We start from the raw sequence: 18,519 nt of genomic DNA, 5'->3' as shown, positions 1-18,519 counted from the left end.
GAACGTGGTTTCTCTGGGTGCCAACTGGATCCTCATCAGAAAGAAGGCTTTGTGCAGTGCTCCTGTGCAGAGCTGTACAGAAAGGGGGGCTGAAACAGGGAAGATTTTTGGTGCTGTTGAGTTGTTTGGCAGGTTGCAGTGATTCCAGATGGTGCTCCAGACATTGAGCAGCTCTGAAAAGAAGCCAGTTTTCATCCTCCTAGGTCTTACAGTAGTAAGAATTTAACTGTTCTCTTGAGAAAAGATAACAGGGAAGAAGTAGTAATGCTGTTTCTGATTCTCCTGTTGGCAAATTAGAACCAAGATGAGCTAACACACCGCAACTACTCCAGCCTTCCAGCTGGAGAGGGTGAGGTGCATGTCTCACACAGCACAAAGCACTGCTCCTTGAAACAGCCCTAACCCAAACTCATTTCACATCACCTGGGGCTCCCAGTTTTGCATCTCAGAACTTTAATTTTCTCCAAGTCCCCATAGCAGTGAAGAGAAAGAATCACAGAAACATTCAGGTTGGAAAAGACCCTCAGGATCACCCAATCCAACTGACAGCCCTGCTCTACAAAGTTCACCCCTAAACCATATCCCCAAGCACCATATCCAAACCACCTTTACAGTATCACAGTAGCACTAAGGTTGGAAGAGACCTGAAAGATCATCGAGTCCAACCTGTCACCACAGACCTCATGACTAGACCATGGCACCAAGTGCCACATCCAATCCCCTCTTGAACACCTCCAGGGATGGTGACTCCACCACCTCCCTGGGTAGCACATTCCAGTGTCTGAAAACTCTGTGGAAAAATACTTCCTAATGTCCAGTCTAAACCTAAAGAAATCTGCTCAAGTAGGGTTGGGTTTTCATCCTTACCCAACAGCACTTCTGGGCTTTGAGGCTGTTCTTTCTGTAGGGCCTCTTTTGCCCCGTGACCTGGCAACAGACGCTGAGCAGCATACAACATCATGTCTTGCTTTGCCCTCAGATCCATAGTCCTGCACAGGAGCACCCCTACATCCCATGCTTTATTCATTCAGCCTTTAACACTCCTTTGAAAAGAGAAATGAATCAGTTTAAGATGGGATGCAGTTCAGCTGGCATCACACCTCTGATGGGATCACCACAAAGAACCAGCATGGGAAAGGGCACGGATGAGCACAAGCTCCAAACCTCCATTCAATACTGTGCCCCCTGGACTAAACTGGTCCTGGAAGAACAGACATGAGCAGTGTCCTGGATGGGAGCTCTGTGCAGGTAGGTTTTTGAGATGAAAAGGCAAAACCTGTGTCTCCAAGAAGCATCCTACAAGTTAGAGGACGCTGGGCACTGCTACCACTCGCAAAAGGGAGTTGCTGCTCTGCCCCAAAGTGCACCTTTTGTTTTTGCAAAAGAAAGAGAATAAGATCTTCAGGGTAGGGGTGCAAAAAAAATTAGGCTTTTTTGTAACTATTTTTCCCACCCCCCTCCTCTTTTTCCCCTGTCAGCTTTGCTGCAGTGAAAAACTTCCACCTAGCTTTGCTTACAGTTCTGCTGGCTAACAGCCACCCCTTCATTTGTAAAACAACTGACAGGACCAACAGGCTTGTTTGTCTGCTCCCATAGCATTGAACCAGCAGAGAGTTGAACCAGCAGATACTCCATTAAAATGAGTTCAGATCATATCTGCTCAGCCCTTACAAGCCTTGGCTTACAGGCCAAATCCATTTGTTTCTCTGAGACTCCTCCACATTGGCCACTCGCCGTGATGAGAGGGGACGCGGAGGCGCTGCTCCGCCGCACTCAGCGACCAGAGTGGCAGCCTCAGGTCCCTCCTGAGAGCAGAGATGGAGTGAAAGATGGTCCTGTGCTGCAGGCATTCTCCTCAAGTCCCTCTAAACTTTGCATATCACAGGCATTGCTTTGCATTTGCCTGCCATCATCTATTAAAGGATGCCAGCACCTGATGAATCAACGCTCCCTGCAGCCCCTGCAAGGAGGATGGGTTGGACCATGTTATGAAACCACTGCAGCGCTCACACCCACAGCACAAACACAAACAGGGAACCAAAGAAACCTCCCTGCAGCATGCAATGGAGGTGTTGTTCTCCTCTCCCCAGGGCTGAGCTGGGCTTGCACACTGCTCACAGCTTGGCCATGTGAGGACAGAACTAGGGAGATGCAGAAACCCCCCATGGCTGGGAGCAGTGAATGTCCTTTCTTGCCCCTCTAGGGACTGTGAACCAGGCAATGCAAGGGCACATTGCAAGCCCAGCTCTGGCTTACCTGCCCTTGTTGCTTAAGTTATAGCACTTTCCACCCTTGTGCCTAATGGCCAGCAATTCTTAAAAGTCCATCACTCATTCTACTGCACTTTTTCACCTCTGAACCACCATCTCCTGCCTCTGAAAAAGGTTCCTGCATCTTCTCAGGCTCTCACTTCAGCACAGTTTAATGAAGGATTATCCATGCAAGTTGAACTTTGGCAGGCTGGAGGCACTTTTCTCTCCAGAGCCCAACTGTCCATCAGCTCACTCACTAGGTCCAACCAGCAACATGCTCCCAAGCACAGCCATTTGTCTTTTCACCTTTCCTTCCCAACCCCACAAGCTCCTGAAGGGAGTGGGAAATGATTAGCTGGTGTAGGACACCCTCAAACTATAAGCAGCCCACAGTTACTTTAAGTGCACGCTGCATCTTTTCCTCAATGAAGATTAATGCTCTTCTTGCCCTGGGGCTATGGAAGAAGGAAACATTTGTGCAACAGCAATTTTAAACACTTTCCTCAGGCTGATTTATGCCTTCATTTGTTTCCAACTCTTTTTTTGGGGGGGAAACCATAAATGATGCCTTTAGTCTTCTGAGGGAATACTGGCAATCCAGTAATTTATGGCTGGCCAAAAGCAAGTGTGTTGAGGGAAGATTATTTGTCTCTTGACCCTAACTGAGTGGGCTGGGTTGAATAAATGAGTTTGCATAAACTAAGCTGAGCACACAGATTTGAAGTCAATATATAAAGCAAGCAAGCAAGCAAGCAACCCCAAGCAACTTAAAGTAAACCAAAAAGGCCAAGGAGAGAGTCCAATATGATGGCATTCAATAAATCCAAGTGCCAGGTGCTGCACTTTGGCCACAGCAACCCCATGCAGAGCTACAGGCTGGGGTCAAAGTGGCTGGAGAGCTGCCAAACAGAGAGGGACCTGGGGGTACTGATTGACAGCTGCCTGAACATGAGCCAGCAGTGTGCCCAGGTGGCAAAAGGCCAATAGCATCCTGGCCTGCATCAAGAGTAGTGTGGCCAGCAGGAGCAGGGAAGTCATTGTGCCCCTGTACTCTGCACTGGTTAAGACACACCTTGAGTCCTGTGTCCAGTTCTGGGCCCCTCAGTTTAAGAAGGACATTGAGACTCTTGAAGGTGTCCAGAGAAGGGCAACAAGGCTGGGGAGAGGCCTTGAGCACAGCCCTGTGAGGAGAGGCTGAGGGAGCTAGGATTGTTTAGCCTGGAGAAGAGGAGGCTCAGGGGAGACCTTATTGCTCTCTACAACTCCCTGAAGGGAGGTTGTAGCCAGGTGGGGTTGGTCTCTTCTCCCAGGCACCCAGCACCAGAACAAGAGGACACAGTCTCAAGCTGCACCAGGGGAGGTTTAGGCTGGAGGTAAGGAGAAAGTTCTTCCCAGAGAGAGTTGTTAACCATTGGAATGTGGTGCCCAGGGAGGTGGTGGAGTCACCATCCCTGGAGGTGTTCAAGAGGGGATTGGATGTGGCACTTGGTGCCATGGTTTGGTAGTCATGAGGTGTTGGGTGACAGGTTGGACTTGATGATCTTTGAGGTCTCTTCCAACCTTGGTGATTCTATGATACTGTGAAACTGAGGCTCAACCCTGCCTTGGTGCTGCGTGGTGCACAGGAGGAACCATGCCGATGGGAGGACACAGTGATTGAAAGCAAGCATTGATTTTCTGCTGAAAGATCTGTAAGCCTAAAAGGACAATTAATTTTTAAATGAAGGTAACAGTCATATTAGTGCTCTCTGGACAGGGGAAGCAGCTCATCTGTCTGGATCTGTCTGCAGCAGTTGACTCTGTGCTCAGAGGCAGGGAGTTTTTAATGGAAGCTAGGTTGTTAAGAATATTAGAGGATGATTGAGTGTCCAGGCTCCTCTTTTATAGATTTGAACTGCAAATTGGAGGTCAGCTGCCTGACACACACACATGAAATACAGACATGGAGCAGCACCTCACCTTCCTTCCCAGTCAGTCACCTCTATGCATCAAGAATAGTGTGGCCAGCAGGAGCAGGGAAGTCATTGTGCCCCTGTACTCAGCACTGATGAGGCCACACCTTGAGTCCTGTGTCCAGTTCTGGGCTCCTCAGTTTAAGAAGGACATTGAGACTCTTGAATGTGTCCAGAGAAGGGCAACAAGGCTGGGGAGAGGTTTGGAGCACAGCCCTGTGAGAAGAGGCTGAGGGAGCTGGGGTTGCTCAGCCTGGAGAAGAGGAGGCTCAGGGGAGACCTTCTTGCTCTCTCCAACTACCTGAAGGGAGGCTGTAGCCAGGTGGGGGTTGGTCTCTTCTCCCAGGCAACCAGCACCAGAACAAGAGGACACAGTCTCAAGCTGTGCCAGGGGAAGATTAGGTTTGTGGTGGGGAGAAAGTTCTTCCCAGAGAGAGTTGTTAGCCATTGGAATGTGCTACCCAGGGAGGTGGTGGAGTCACCATCCCTGGAGGTGTTCAAGAGGGGATTGGACCTGGCACTTGGTGCCATGGTTTAGTAGTCAAGAGGTGTTGGGTGACAGGTTGGACTTGATTATCTTTGAGGTGCACTGCTGGCCACACTATTCTTGATGCAGGCCAGGATGCCACTGGCCTTCTTGGCCACCTGGGCACACTGCTGGCTCATGTTCAGCCAGCTGTCAACCAGCACCCCCAGGTCCCTTTCTGCCTGTTTGCTCTCCAGCCACTCTGACCCCAGTCTGTAGCTCTGCATGGGGTTGTTGTGACCAAAGTGCAGCACCCAGCACTTGGACTTGTTGAATGCCATCCTGTTGGACTCTGCCCATCTGTCCAGCTGGTCAACATCCTTCTGCAGAGCCTCCTACCCTCTAACTGATCAACACTTTCTCCCAGCTTGGTGTCATCTGCAAATTTACTGATGACTGACTCACCCCCCTCATCCAGATCTTCAATAAAGATGTTGAACAGGATGGGGTCCAGCACTGATCCCTGGGGCACACCACTGGTGCCTGGCTGCCAGCTGGCTGTGGCACCATTCACCAGCACTCTCTGGGCTCAGCCTCCACCTGGTTCCTAACCCAGTTCAGAGAGCTGCTGTCCAAGCCATGGGCTGCCAGCTTGGCCAGGAGTTTGCTGTGGGGGACAGTGTCAAAGGCCTTGCTGCAGTCCAGGCAGACTCCATCCCCAGCCTGCCCCACATCCACCAGGCAGGGTCAGCTTGGAGCAGATGGTCTCTAAGCTCCCTTCCAACCTGAGCCACTCTGTGATTCCATGAAACCACTGACTCTTTCCACTTCAATTCTGGCCATTTCTGTTCAAATAGGTTAAAAAGAAATAAAACCCCCTCCCAAACTCACTCAGGATGCAGACTCCTGAGCAGCAGCAGCAGCAATTCAGACCTGGCTGAACTTTCCCAATGAATTACAAATGAGGTTTTTGCTCATTTAATCAAGACCCAGGCTGCAATGGCTCAGGGCTTGGCCATCACTCTTGGGCTCAGGAATGTTTAATCACTTCCAGTGAACAGTGACTCCACCAGCTCCCTGGGCACCCCCTTCCAAAGGCCAATCACTCTGTGAAGAATTTCTTCCTAACGTCCAGCCCAAACCTCCCCTGCTGAGTCTCGTCCAGCCAAACCCTTTGCACAGTGGGAGGACCACAGGGGCCAAGAGTCACAGAGCAGCCGAGGCAGAAATTCATTTCCTCCATGCAAGCTTTAAGGGAGAAGGTGTTTAGAGCCCCCAAGGCTGGCACGTTGTAGCTCGGAGGGAGAGCTCTGACAAAGGAATCCATCCTGAGCGGGGCTGCTCCCGGCTGCCTCGGGAGCAATTCCCAACTGCTCCAGGATCTGTGACGCCCACATCCTGCCTGCTGAGCAACTCTGGTTGATTAATTACCTTTTTTTCCATCCTTTCCAGAGCACCCCGCTGAGAAGTGCTTCCAGGTCTGGGGGAAGGGGAGGGTGGGGGCCCTGCACCCGGCTGGACGCCCTGCACGCCGCCCCCCTCACCCCAAGCATCTCCAATATGACTACAGCAAGGATTTTACCTCCACGATGCTGCTATGCTGGGATGTGACAGGCTTCCTACCCAGGTCTGCAAGGTAGGGGAATTGTGCACGTATCAACTCCCACAGAGTCCCCTTCCCTCCCCTCCCTGCACATCTGTTGTTTTGGGAAGGGAATACAGGAGGGGGAAAGGAAAAACAAACAAACAAACAGAGGAAGTGTTTGGAAACCTATCCTGAGGGCTGAGATGAGTGGAAATGTGATTAACCAGCACAGGACTTGCTGTGGTTTAGACCCAGCTCCCTTCAATCCACGTTATTACCTTGTATTTAAAGTGACAGTGCCGAGATTGCCAGGTCTGGGAATCAGTCCCCATGGCTTTCAGATGAGCTTGCAGAGGTTGGAATGGCTGCAAAATTCAGCCCCCTGGGCAAGCATGGGGTGCTAAAGAGGGGCCAACATCTCTGCCTGCTTGGGTACATTAGGTCATGAGAATGGACTCTTCTGTGGCAATCCCTGATGAAAAGAGCCCTGGGAAACATGAAACAAACAGCAGAGCAAATGCCAGATGCTCAGGCCTGATTCTTCATTGGGGAGCCCAGGGCTCTTTATCCCCAGGCCATGCTCCCTGACCCTTCTTGCACATGGCTGCAGGGTCAAAACTACATGGTGACCACCCTCTGAAGAGACACAGCTGCTGCCTGGCCCTGGCCCTCAGGGAGCCAAGCACAGTCCCTCTGGGCACTGCATTACTGTGTCCATCACAAGGCAGCACAGCTCCATCCCTGGGCTGCCTCTGGCACACATAGAATAGATCAGATCAGGTTGGAAGAGACCTTCAAGATCATCGTGTCCAGCCCATCGTCCAATATCACCCAATCAACTAACCCATGGCACCAAGCACCCCATCAAGTCTCCTCCTAAACACCTCCAGTGATGGTGACTCCACCACCTCCCCGGGCAGCCCATTCCAATGGGCAATCAGGGGAGAGATTGTGTTGCAACACCCAGGGGTTTACAGAGGAGGGGACACTCAGGACTGCTCCTCTGCCCAGCACTGGAACCAGGGATTGCCCTTCTTCATCTCCGGTTTTCATTCAGACCAAGTTGTTTCCAACAAATCTGAAGAAATTAAGAAACTAAAATCAAATCAAACCCAATGCTACCCTTTGGTGCTGACAAGTGGGGGAAGAAGTCATGTTCTCCAATCCAGCTATTCAGGGGAAATTGATCATTCAAGTGCAAAGCTTCAGAATTGTTTCTGCTACGAATTTCTCATCCTCCCCTTCCCCCATCTGCTGTCAACATCAGCCATGCTGGGCAAGGAAAGCAAAGCAGCCAGCCAGCCCATGGCCAGAGTGAGTTTCAATAGCACTGATGGCGATCAACACCAGGCTGGGACCTGCAAAACCATCCTGCTAACACACACAGCACATGCCCCTTCCCATGGCTGATGTGCAGGCAGAGCCTCCTCCAGCACGGGCCACAGAATGGTTTGGGCTGGAAGGGGCCTTTAAAGGCCATCTAGTCCAACCCCTCCCATGCTGATGCTCTGTTTCAGTACATACCAGACTGCCTTCCACAGAGTCAGATCATAGAATCAGAACTGCTGAGGTTGGAAGACACCTTTGAGATCTTCAAGTCCAACTGTTCACCTAGAGCTCACAACCCCTCCTTACTGCTATGCCACTACCACTAAACCATGTCACTCAGCACCACATCCATGCATCTTTTAAATATCTCCAGGGATGGTGACTCCACTACCTCCCTGATCAGCCTGTTCCAGTGCCTCAGAACTCTTACTGTGAAGAAATTCTTCCTAGTACCCAACCTGGACCTCCCTTGCCACAACTTGAGGCCGTGACGGTTAATCAACCTGCTCTGCTTCAATCTCCAAGACACTTCCACAGCCACCACCCAGCCTGGCTGTACCACTGGGCACCAAGGGGATGAAAGGAGTGTTTGAGGCACTGCCCAAGGATGTGGCAAATCATCAGAAGAGCTGCTCAGCTGTTCAGGAGATGGAAGACCACAAGCACCTGCCAGACAGTGGGGAGGAGCACGTAGCTGCTGTACCCTCCCTGGCCTGGGTGTATTGAGATCACTGCTGTGCAGCAGCCCCAGCAGTCTGTGCTGGGAGATACAAGGGGTGCTGGAGATTCACTTGCAGATCCCACCTGCAGTGGTGACAAAGGGTTTGAAGGAATAAGCAGCATGTCCATGGTAAAACCAGGGAGCTGGACTTGCTCAAGAGGAACCAGTCCTGGCCAACACATCCAACTAACTCCTTACCCATTTGGGGAACCTCTCTTGCTGGTTCCTAGACACCTGGTCTAGAACAGTGGCATGTTCCAGCAGGAATAAATTAACCTGGAGACAACTGCCTCAGACACAACTCCATTCCAGCTCTACATCTGCTCAGTGCCAGTAACTGCCTCTTCACTGCCAAGTTTGCAATAGCCAACAGTGTGGAACATCACCAAATACCTTCTGACACCTAATCCACTGTGCACAGGCATGAGACTGGTACAGCTCTGACAAGCTGGACCTGCAGAAGATGGCCCACAGACAGACTCAGGTGAGCAGTCAAGCTAGGAGAGAAGAGAACAGCTTGGAAAGCCAAGTCCTGATGGCCAGCCCCAAGAAATGTGTTCTCCATCAGCCATGACTTAATGCAGAACAGCAGTCACAGCTTAGAAGCATTAAAGGCGGAGGGAAGTGATTTGTACAACCTCAAGGATACAGCCCTTTTGAAACAAAACAAATATTGATATTCCCACTGAAAATGCTGACTTTATGGCAAACCAGAGCAACCTACACCTGGAACCATTCCATTTGAGTTGTCACTGTAATTCCCTCCCTCAGCTGCAGCTCAGATGCCAGAGGCTTTCACTCTCTGCCTTCTGGGTGAAGCCTTCTGCCTAACAGATCCCTTCCAGCACCTGCTTTGCTCTTCCAGAAGGAGATGGGGCTGCAGGACAGCTCAGGTGTCCCATGGGAATCACAGTCCAGTGACAGCCCTGGGGCAGAGGCAAGCTGAAGGCCCTTGAACCACAACCCTCAGGAGATTGTGCAATGTCATTCTGGAGGGATAGGTCTCCAAGGGATGGATGCCTACTTGAAAAGCTCGGAGCATTTTCTGAGCAAATGATTCATCTTTCAGCAGAAAGCACATTTGATTGAAAATGCAGCTTTCCATCAAGGCCCAGCGCTGATGGGAGCTGCCAGGTAGCTCTGAAGCTCTGCAGGAGGTTAACTCAGTGTGAAATGACACCACAGCAGCCAAGAGCCAGGACGTCAGGAGGAGAAAGCACCAAAGCCCACCCTTGCTGGACCTTCACAAGAACACTTCAGGAAGGGCTGGGCTTCAGCAGTAGTTTTAGTAACTGCCTCCCTCCCCCTTTTTATTTCACATAAAGGGGAAAAAGAAAAGAAAAAAGAAAGAAGGGGAAAACAAAGCAGCACCAGGGGGGGGAAAAGAAGGGGAGAAAAAAAAACAGCACCGGGGGGGGGAAAAGAAGGAGAGAAAAAAGCAGCACCAGGGGGGGAAAAGAAGGGGAGAAAAAAAAACAGCACCGGGGGGGGGAAAAGAAGGAGAGAAAAAAGCAGCACCGGGGGGGAAAAGAAGGGGAGGAAAAAAAGCAGCACCGGGGGGGAAAAGAAGGGGAGAAAAAAAAGCAGCACCGGGGGGGGAAAAGAAGGGGAGGAAAAAAAGCAGCACCGGGGTGGGGGGGAAAGAAAGGGAGAAGGGGAGAAAAAAGCAGCACCGGGGGGGGAAAGGAAGAAGGGGAGAAAAAAGCAGCACCGGGGGGGGAAAGGAAGAAGGGGAGAAAAAAGCAGCACCGGGGGGGGAAAGGAAGAAGGGGAGAAAAAAGCAGCACCGGGGGGGGAAAGGAAGAAGGGGAGAAAAAAGCAGCACCGGGGGGGAAAGGAAGAAGGGGAGAAAAAAGCAGCACCGGGGTGGGGGGGAAAGAAAGGGAGAAAAAGCAGCACCGGGTGGGGGGAAAAGAAAGGGAGAAGGGGAGAAAAAGCAGCACCAGGGGGGGAAAGGAAGAAGGGGAGAAAAAAGCAGCACCGGGGGGGGGGAAAGGAAGAAGGGGAGAAAAAAGCAGCACCAGGGGGGGAAAGGAAGAAGGGGAGAAAAAAGCAGCACCAGGGGGGGAAAGGAAGAAAGACGGGGAGAAAAAGCAGAACCGGGGGGGAAAGAAGGGGAGAAAAAGCAGAACCAGGGGGGGAAAGAAGGGGAGAAAAAGCAGAACCGGGGGGGAAAGAAGGGGAGAAAAAGCAGAACCAGGGGGGGAAAGAAAGAAGGGGAGAAAAAGCAGAAAGTGGGAAGGAAAAATATTTTAAATGGGAGGGGGAAGGGGGGAAAAGAAGTAGATAAGTTAAAAAAGGAAAGTATCCACAGTGAATAGTCAGCCTGTCTGACAAAGACCTGTCTCTTCCACCAAATGGAGGTATGAACTGTAATGCAAGATCTGTTGGCTGGTGAACTGGAGGGATAATAGAGCCTGCTGGGAATAACAGCCCTCTGGCCAAGCCAGCTGAGCATTGCAAGCCTGGCCCTTCTCCTTAATGATTTCCTCACAAGCCCCAGCTCCCTGGTCCTAAGGATGTGGCTGGTGGGCACACATGATGGCTGCTTGGTTTCAGTCACTGTGCCATCAGCTTCTCTTCCAGCCCCCTGCTGCAGGACTGGCTGTCACACTCACTTCTGTGCTTTCAGGAAATTAAAAGATCTGCTGCCCTTGTGCTTAAAATAGCCTGGAGGGCCCAGCTGATTTATCCTTGCCTCCTAGGATCCAGGAGGTGGAGAGATTGGAAAACAACTTGAAAAGGAATAAGTGATGAGCCTGAAAAGGAACTGAGCTTGTGATGTAAAAGGTCCTTGGTTCACCCTGAATCAAGGGCAGGGCACAAGAGTTCAGGGGGCACTGGGACACCCACTCCCCAGCTGGCACAGACAACACTGCAAGGAGAAGATGCTCCAGCCAGATGTGAGCCACTGCTGAACCAGCCCTGCCAGCAGCATCAGCTCACTGCAGATGTAACCAGGCAAATGTGGCTGTGCAGCTAAAACCTGTGCCTGAGATTTCCTCTCTGCCTTCATGTAGTAACAGAGCACCTGGACCACTTGATACCCACGTTTCACTCAGTTCTCCCCAATGGTTCAGTGTCTTCTCTTCCCCAGGTGAGGCAGGGGTTGGCTCTCTGATCATTGCATTTGATGTGAGCTACTTCTGTTGTTGGTTTTGCTTTGCTTTAGAGAGGCATTCCACATTCCTGCTCCTTTCCAGCAGTAATCCTCAACACTTCTGCCTCCCACCATGACCAAAGGTGGATGTCAGGAGAAATCTCCCCCATCCCTGGGCAGTGACTCAGTTCCACAAGCCAGCTCAGTTCCTCTCCTTCAGCATTAGCATACAAAGCAATTCGTGGTAGCAGCTAAAGAACTCTTCAGGGGCAAACTCAGAACAGAATAAACCAGGTTGGAAGAGACCTCAAAGATCATCAAGTCCAACCTATCATCTAACACCATCTAATCGACTAAACCATGGCACCAAGCACCCCATCCAGTCCCCTCCTAAACACCTCCAGTGATGGTGATTCCACCACCTCCCTGGGTAGCACATTCCAAAGGGCAATCACTCTCTCTGTGAAGAACTTCTTCCTAACCTCCAGCCTAAACCTCCCCTGGCACAGCTTGAGACTGTGTCCTCTTGTTCTGGTGCTGGTTGCCTGGGAGACGAGACCAACCTCTGCCTGTCTACAACCTCCCTTCAGGTAGTTGTAGACAGCAACAAGGTCTCCCCTGAGCTTCCTCCTCTCCAGGCTAAGCAACTTGCAGAGGCAGAAGGGAGTCAGTGCCTGTTGGAGCCACTTTGGTCACAGCTTCAGCTGATGAGGTTGCAAGAGCCCTTCTGCTATGCAGGCATCTGCATCAAGTAAGATAATCCTTGCTTTAATCACCTGCACACCTCCCTGTGTGATAAAACATCCACTTAAAATTGATATTGCTCCTAAGAGTCTTCTATTGCCTGCAGAACCTGTGAGTACCACAGATTAAATGTCATGGGGGGGGGGGGGGGGGAAGGCATAATTTTCACTTTGCTTTGTGCCAGTGAGAAAAAGGGAATGTTTGGACAGAGAGGGAAATTGGGATAGAAACAGTCTGCTCTGCCATTTGTCTGCTCTTTCACACTAGCAGAGGAGGGGAAATATTTTCCTGGCTGAGAAATGCCAAGACAAGAACAGTGCCTTCAGCTCTTTCCACAACTGAGGGTTCAAGTGGAGCGTGTTCATTAACCCCTAACACCTCTTTCATTGTCTGGTGTTTTAACAAGAAGAATTCATGGGTAAGTTCAGGTGCAGAGGAAGTTTCAAGCTCTCAGCCACTCAAGTGGTGACATCTCACAGACTCACAGGATGTTAGGGGTTGGAAAGGACCTAAGGAGATCATCAAGTCCAACCCCCCCTGCCAGAGCAGGAGCATAGAATCCAGCACAGGTCACACAGGAACACATCCAGATAGGGCTTGGAAGTCTCCAGAGAAGGAGACTCTACAACCTCTCTGGGGAACCTGTTCCAGTGCTCAGAGACCCTCACAGTGAAGAAGTTCCTCCTCATGTTGAGGTGGAACCTCCTGTGCTGGAGTTTATATTCATTACCCGCTGTCCTATCACAGGGTGTAACTGAGCAGAGTCTGATTCCACCACCCCCAGCCCTCAGATATTTATAGACATTTATTAAATCCCCTCTCAGTCTTCTCTTCTGCAGACTAACCACCCCCAGGGTCTCTCAGCCTCTCCTCATGAGGCAGTGCTCCAGTCCTGGTAGCTCTCTGTTGGACTCTCTCCAGCAGATCCCTGTCCCTCCTGAACTGGGGAGCCCAGAACTGGATGCAACATTCCAGGTGAGGTCTCAGGAGGGCAGAGCAGAGAGGGAGGAGAACCTCCCTGGATCTGCTGGACACACTCTTCTTAGTGCAGCCCAGGATGCCATTGGCCCTCTTGGCCACATTGCTGCCCCATGGAGAACTTTTCCACCAGCACTCCAGGAGGTTGCTTTCCCTACAAGAGCACACCGCAGAGGTTTCCTGATTCCAGCCCTGCTCCCGAGCTTCCCCAGGCAGCAGCCACTTGTATCTGACCCCTGTGTTTGTTTTGCAGGTGGTTGATGATGTTAGGAGCAAACATAAACCCAGATGAGGAGCGGCACGAGCAATGGAGGGCCCAACCCCAGAGCCTGTGTACGTTGATGTGGACAAGGGACTGACGCTGGCCTGCTTTGTCTTCCTCTGCCTCTTCCTGATTGTGATGATTATTCGCTGTGCAAAGGTCATCATGGACCCCTACAGTGCCATCCCCACATCCACGTGGGAGGAGCAGCATCTAGATGACTGAAAGGACCTCGCCTGACAGAGCCATAAGATTCTGCGGCCCAGGCAGCCTTTCCCAACAGGAAGGCTGCCACACACACAGCCCCTCCCAGACACGCAGGGCACTGGCACTGCCCCCCAGAGCACACACTGGCAATGATTCCTGCTCAGCAGATCAGGGTCTCAGCGAGCCATGCTGGCAGCACAGTCTAACACTATGCAGCAGCCCCTCTTTTCCTGAGCACAGCCATCATGAGCACTCAAGTAGCACAAGATTCCCCAGGTGGTTCCCAACAGAACCCTTGGTGTAGCACAGCTTGCCCTCCCCTCACGATCTCCCACAGATCCAGGGTCACCACCAGACATCTGGGAAAGCAACAACAGCATTTGGTCTTCCTGGCAATAGCTTGCTCCAAATGTCTTCCTCAGTCATGATGTTTGTGTTTCAGAAAAGGCCCAGGTTTTACAGTCTCGTGTCCCAGAGCACCCCCAAGTAGAAGCACTTCAGCAGCCCTGGCTAAGCAGGGTTATGTGAGCAGGTTTCCTCTCAGCTCCCTTGCCTCTGCACACTGCCTGCCCCACTGCAGCAAGCAGGACACAGCAGCACTCAGCCCATGCTCCCCACCAGGGTCATGGACTGCTGGCTACCCTGTAGCACCACCTGGCTCTACCCAGCTCATGCTACAACCAGGCACATCCCCTGCTGTGGGGCTGTGGCTTAGCTAGATGTGTCAGACCACTTACTACGAGCTTGGTAGCCACCAAAAGCCTATGGAGCAGAGCCTGGATGCTGCTGGTTTCAACTCCATAGAGCCTGCTTTGACTTTGCAAGACTGTTTCCACGTGCCAGCTTTGGTTTCAGGTGCACCTCAGTGGGATGAGACACAAACAGGATGTCCCAGGCAGTAAGCAGAGACATTGCTCCTAGCTTTTGTCACTCAGACTCCTCAGCATGACACAGTACCACACAATAAGCTGCATTCTACCTCGGAGAAACCCAGCACCTTGCAAAGAAGGATTCCCCCTCCCCTCTAAATGTTAAAGTAAAGAGCTGTCCATTCCCTTCTGTCAGTTCATGAAGGGGAGCACTCTGCAGGAAGGCATAAAGGCACGTGAGAGCTTTGGAAAGCTGTTGTTTACCTTTCAAGGAGTGGGGGACTGCAGGGATTCCCATGTCCTCTGTCCCCCAGACTCGAAGGTTTGCTCACAGCTGCCTTTTCCAGTGGCTACATCTGGCTCATGGGATTGTAAGGTGTTGCTGAAGCTACCCAGAGCAGGTCCTGCAACCACAGCAAGCATCATGAGCAGACAAGACTTGAAAGTGCAGATCTGCAGGGAGGGTGTCACTGTTTCCCCTCTCCCTTACCACCCTACCTGATCTCTGGGTTCTTGCCATAAGGCAGCATCCAGTGGGTGAGGAAGGTGGAACCAAAGGTTGTGGCAAGGAACCAGGATGTAGACCTTGTAGGTTACTACTCAGAGCTCAGACAGATCACACAAGTCACTTCTTTATGTGCCTCAGCCTACTCATCACTGCAATGGGTACAGCAATATCAGCTTGCCTCACAGCCTTCTGTCTGTCTGTTAACAGCAGCAAGCACTTGGAGAGTCTTAGGTAGGAACACAGGAATAAAGCACTGCTCCACCACTCCTCCTTGTGAAAGGAATGGCAGAGGTCTGAGTCATAGCATACAGCAAGGGAAGCTCTCTTCAGGCAGAGGACTTGTCCAGACCTCCACCTGCACCCTCAGTCAGACTGCAGTGCCCTCAGTCGTGCCAAGTGGCACCTGGCTTTGTCATATGTCCCACTGATTTCTGAGGACAGCCTGGATGTAAGGTGCTCAGCACTGTGACCACAGAGAGTCCAAACACAGCAGGCTGTGAGGCACGGGGGGGACTTTGCCTGGGTCTTCCACACAGCCCGGGTTTTGCTAATCTCTTCCATTCAGGAGGCAGGAAATTCGGGGGCTGGCTTTAACCCTGCTAGTCTCTGGTGAGAGACCTCCGCTGGCTGGTGAGTGAGATTGCACAGCAGGCTGCCAGCCAGCCTCAGTGTCTGCTAGCCAGTTAATCACCAGTAGCTGAGGAAGTTTTCAGGTGTGGGGGTTAATGTTCACCGTTCTTGGAGCAAACACACTGGTCTCTCTTATTCATGAGTGTGTCGATCCAAACCATAAGAAGGGATGCCCTAGCTCAAAGCAGCTTGCTTCTGCTCCCTGGGTTAACATTTAGAACCCACACTGTGTCTTTCAGGCTCTTATCCCACCCTGATGCTAGTGGGGGCTACTTACAGTATAAATGAGAGAACAAAACAGTTCTATTTCCAGGCCAGAGATGCTTTCAGTTTGCAGGTCACCTGGCTGCATTCACAGCTGATGCAGAGCAAGGCCAGAGCTTGTTGCCATCACACCCCCCAGTGCCAGCACTCCACTCAATGCTATCTGCATGCAGAACTCTCTGGCTTTGCCCCAGGGCACTGCTAAGGGCCTGCTCAGCTAAGGATTTAAGCACATGCTTAAGCTGAAGGTTCTGAGCAGGTCTCCTGACTACACAGAGACCAAGGTCAGCCATGTGCTGTGTCCTTGGCAGGGCAGGGCCAGCAACACACAGCCCTGGCAGGAGCAGGGTTAGGAATGCTGGGGAAGCAATGAGCAAGCTTGCTTTGCAAGAACCTGTCCCACTCCTTTATCTTCCTCTGAACCAGCTTTACAGACCATGTCCTGGGGGTTCCTGAGAATCCAAAAGGAAGTAGCTCTATTTTCTAAGCAAAAGGCACTTGTCCTCCTGGCACAGCCTGGCAAGTCCATCCTTCTGTTGACAGCAAAGGTCTCCACAAGCATCCCTGCCTCCACCTCCAGTCTCCTCCTGACCGTGCAAAAGTCAGTCTGGTTGTTTTCATACAGGTAACCTCCATGCATTGGAGTTCCTGCCTTGCCCCACTGGCTACAATCACACCACCTCACCACTCTGTAACCCAAGCAATACTAAACACCAAGCTGAAAGCAGAAGTGCTCTCCTCCTCGCCCTGGGAGCTGGGACTGGCCCACCCGGGGTGCACCGCGGCGCCAGTCCCGTGAGCCCTGGCAGCTCACAGGGGTGGAAGGTCCCTGCTAGCAGGGCTGCATCACTGGCCTTGGAAGCAATTTCAGCTGCATGCAACAAGTGCCTCTGCTGCTTTTGGTTCTCTTATTAATCATGATGCCATACGACCAGCAACCTGCACTCAGAGGAAATGATTCTGACTTGTTGCAAATGTATTTATCCAACACAATAAACGGCTTTGGCGTGGAAGAGCTCCTGCTTGGCTCTGCTGTGGTTTGCTTCTGGTTGCCAGGACCTCCTTAAAAACACCCTAGAATGGCTCAGAAGGCACCTCAGAGATCATCTGCTCCAACCTCCCCACCATGGGCAGGGACACCTCTCAACTAGACTCAGCTGCTCAAGGTCTCATCCAGCCTGGCCTTCAACACCCCCAGGCAGGAGGCAGCCACAAACCCCCCGGGCAGCCTGTTCCACAACACAACATGATGGTCAAGAAGGGTGCACAGCCCTCCCTGGAGGGTGAGAGCAGAGAGCTGCTTCCTCTGCAGCAGCACCACTGTAGGCTCTCAGCTTGGGGCAGAGCTGGTGGAGCTCCAGGCGTTGCTGTGGCTCTGCAGGGAGCTCAGCCCCTCCAAAATGGTTATTTCAGGTTACTCCCTCAGTCAGGAAGAGCACTGAGCTGAGCTGCAGCTCAGCAGGGCACCTCAGCCTGCTGTATTTCAACAACTCATTATCAGGAACAAATTGCATTCCAAAAGAAACCAGGCCACTGGGGCTGGAATCCTTCCTGCTAGCAACCGAAAGCCAAGAGCGTGGAGCATCTGTGGGGGGCTCTTTGAAGAGCCCAGGGAGCCTCTCTCTCTTCTTGAAAAAGACACAGAGAAAGTCTGCTAATTCTCTTCATCTTGCAAAAGGACTCTGCTGCCTCAAAGCTGGGTGCTTTATGTATCTGCTTGTCCCTGCAGGGAGTCCTCTAGCAGAAGGCTCTCTGTGCCTCAAATCCAGTTTGCCACAAAGCCAAAGCCCCACTGCTAAACTCTCTTCTAGTCAGGAGCAGAATCTGCACAGTTTCCAGGGCAGCTAAAGTAAGAGCAGACCTGAACTGGAGCCAGCAGTGTCTGGATCTGGGCAGACACCCTGGAGAACTGTGCACACAAAGGGTTCTCTGAAAGAAGAGGGAACCACAGCAGGTGTCTCCAGCTTGCTGGGTCATTACAGGTCTCAGCAGGTGACTCAAACCCACATCACTAGAGCTCAGAAGTCGACAGAGAGCTGAGATGAGCAGAAAGCTGTGTTCAGGCTCCAGCAGCCTGCACAGCACACATGGGGAGGGTGGTGAGGACAGCAGAGCTCAGGGGTGTAACTGGCTCGCTTTAGAAGCCAGTGTTCCAGAAAACAGAGCCAGGGGTGAGAGATGGAAGTGGTGACTTTGCCAGACAGCCCCAAACTGAACTCCTGTGCAGCAAGGCTGACACTGCTCCCCTGTGCTACCTGCAGCTCTTGTGCAGACCCCTACAAATGCTCAGTGATAGCTAAGCCTACAAAGCTTTGAGCTTCTCCCCCCAGAGGCCCGAGGACAGCACCAACAGCATGACCTGATGTGGCCTGGGCACTGCTGCTGGGGTGAGGAGCCATCCCAAACAAGCAGCCAGCCCTGCAGTTTTGCACCTTTGAGGTCAACATGGCAATGCACAGACTGGCACCAGCACCCTGCCTCACACCCAGCTCACTCCTGGTCTGGGGTGGTGCTAGGAGTGCACCAGCAGCACTCTTGCAATGGCTTTGGCTGGGCTGCCCAGGGTGTGAAAATCCTGCTGGACATTGAAATTCATCTTCTGTCCTTCCTTACCCTCTCTTCTCTGACCTTGTCCATCCAGACTTGCCAAGC

At 51.9% G+C, this 18,519-nt stretch overlaps 1 protein-coding gene across 1 annotated transcript; it reads left to right on the top strand.

Moving 5' to 3' along the window:
- Positions 1–6,258: 6,258 nt before the first annotated feature.
- Positions 6,259–13,737, top strand: CTXND1 (cortexin domain containing 1). The gene is made up of 2 exons (XM_068144355.1): positions 6,259–6,306; positions 13,381–13,737. Exon 2 carries the CDS (start codon positions 13,435–13,437, stop codon positions 13,612–13,614), a length of 180 nt encoding a protein of 59 aa, XP_068000456.1. The 5' UTR covers positions 6,259–6,306; positions 13,381–13,434; the 3' UTR covers positions 13,615–13,737.
- Positions 13,738–18,519: the final 4,782 nt, after the last annotated feature.

The sequence above is a fragment of the Melanerpes formicivorus genome, unplaced genomic scaffold (genome assembly GCF_026170545.1).
Source record: "Melanerpes formicivorus ecotype bairdi unplaced genomic scaffold, bMelFor1.0.p_v2 SCAF_10, whole genome shotgun sequence".
Classification (NCBI taxonomy): Eukaryota; Metazoa; Chordata; class Aves; order Piciformes; family Picidae; genus Melanerpes; species Melanerpes formicivorus.
The sequence above is the reverse complement of the archived record's forward strand: the minus strand, read 5'-3'. Positions and strand labels throughout refer to the sequence as shown.

What these genes read in the sequence shown, in the direction of transcription:
- CTXND1 (XM_068144355.1), top strand. Translation starts at nt 13,435, where the DNA reads ATGGAGGGCCCAACCCCAGAGCCTGTGTACGTTGATGTGGACAAGGGA.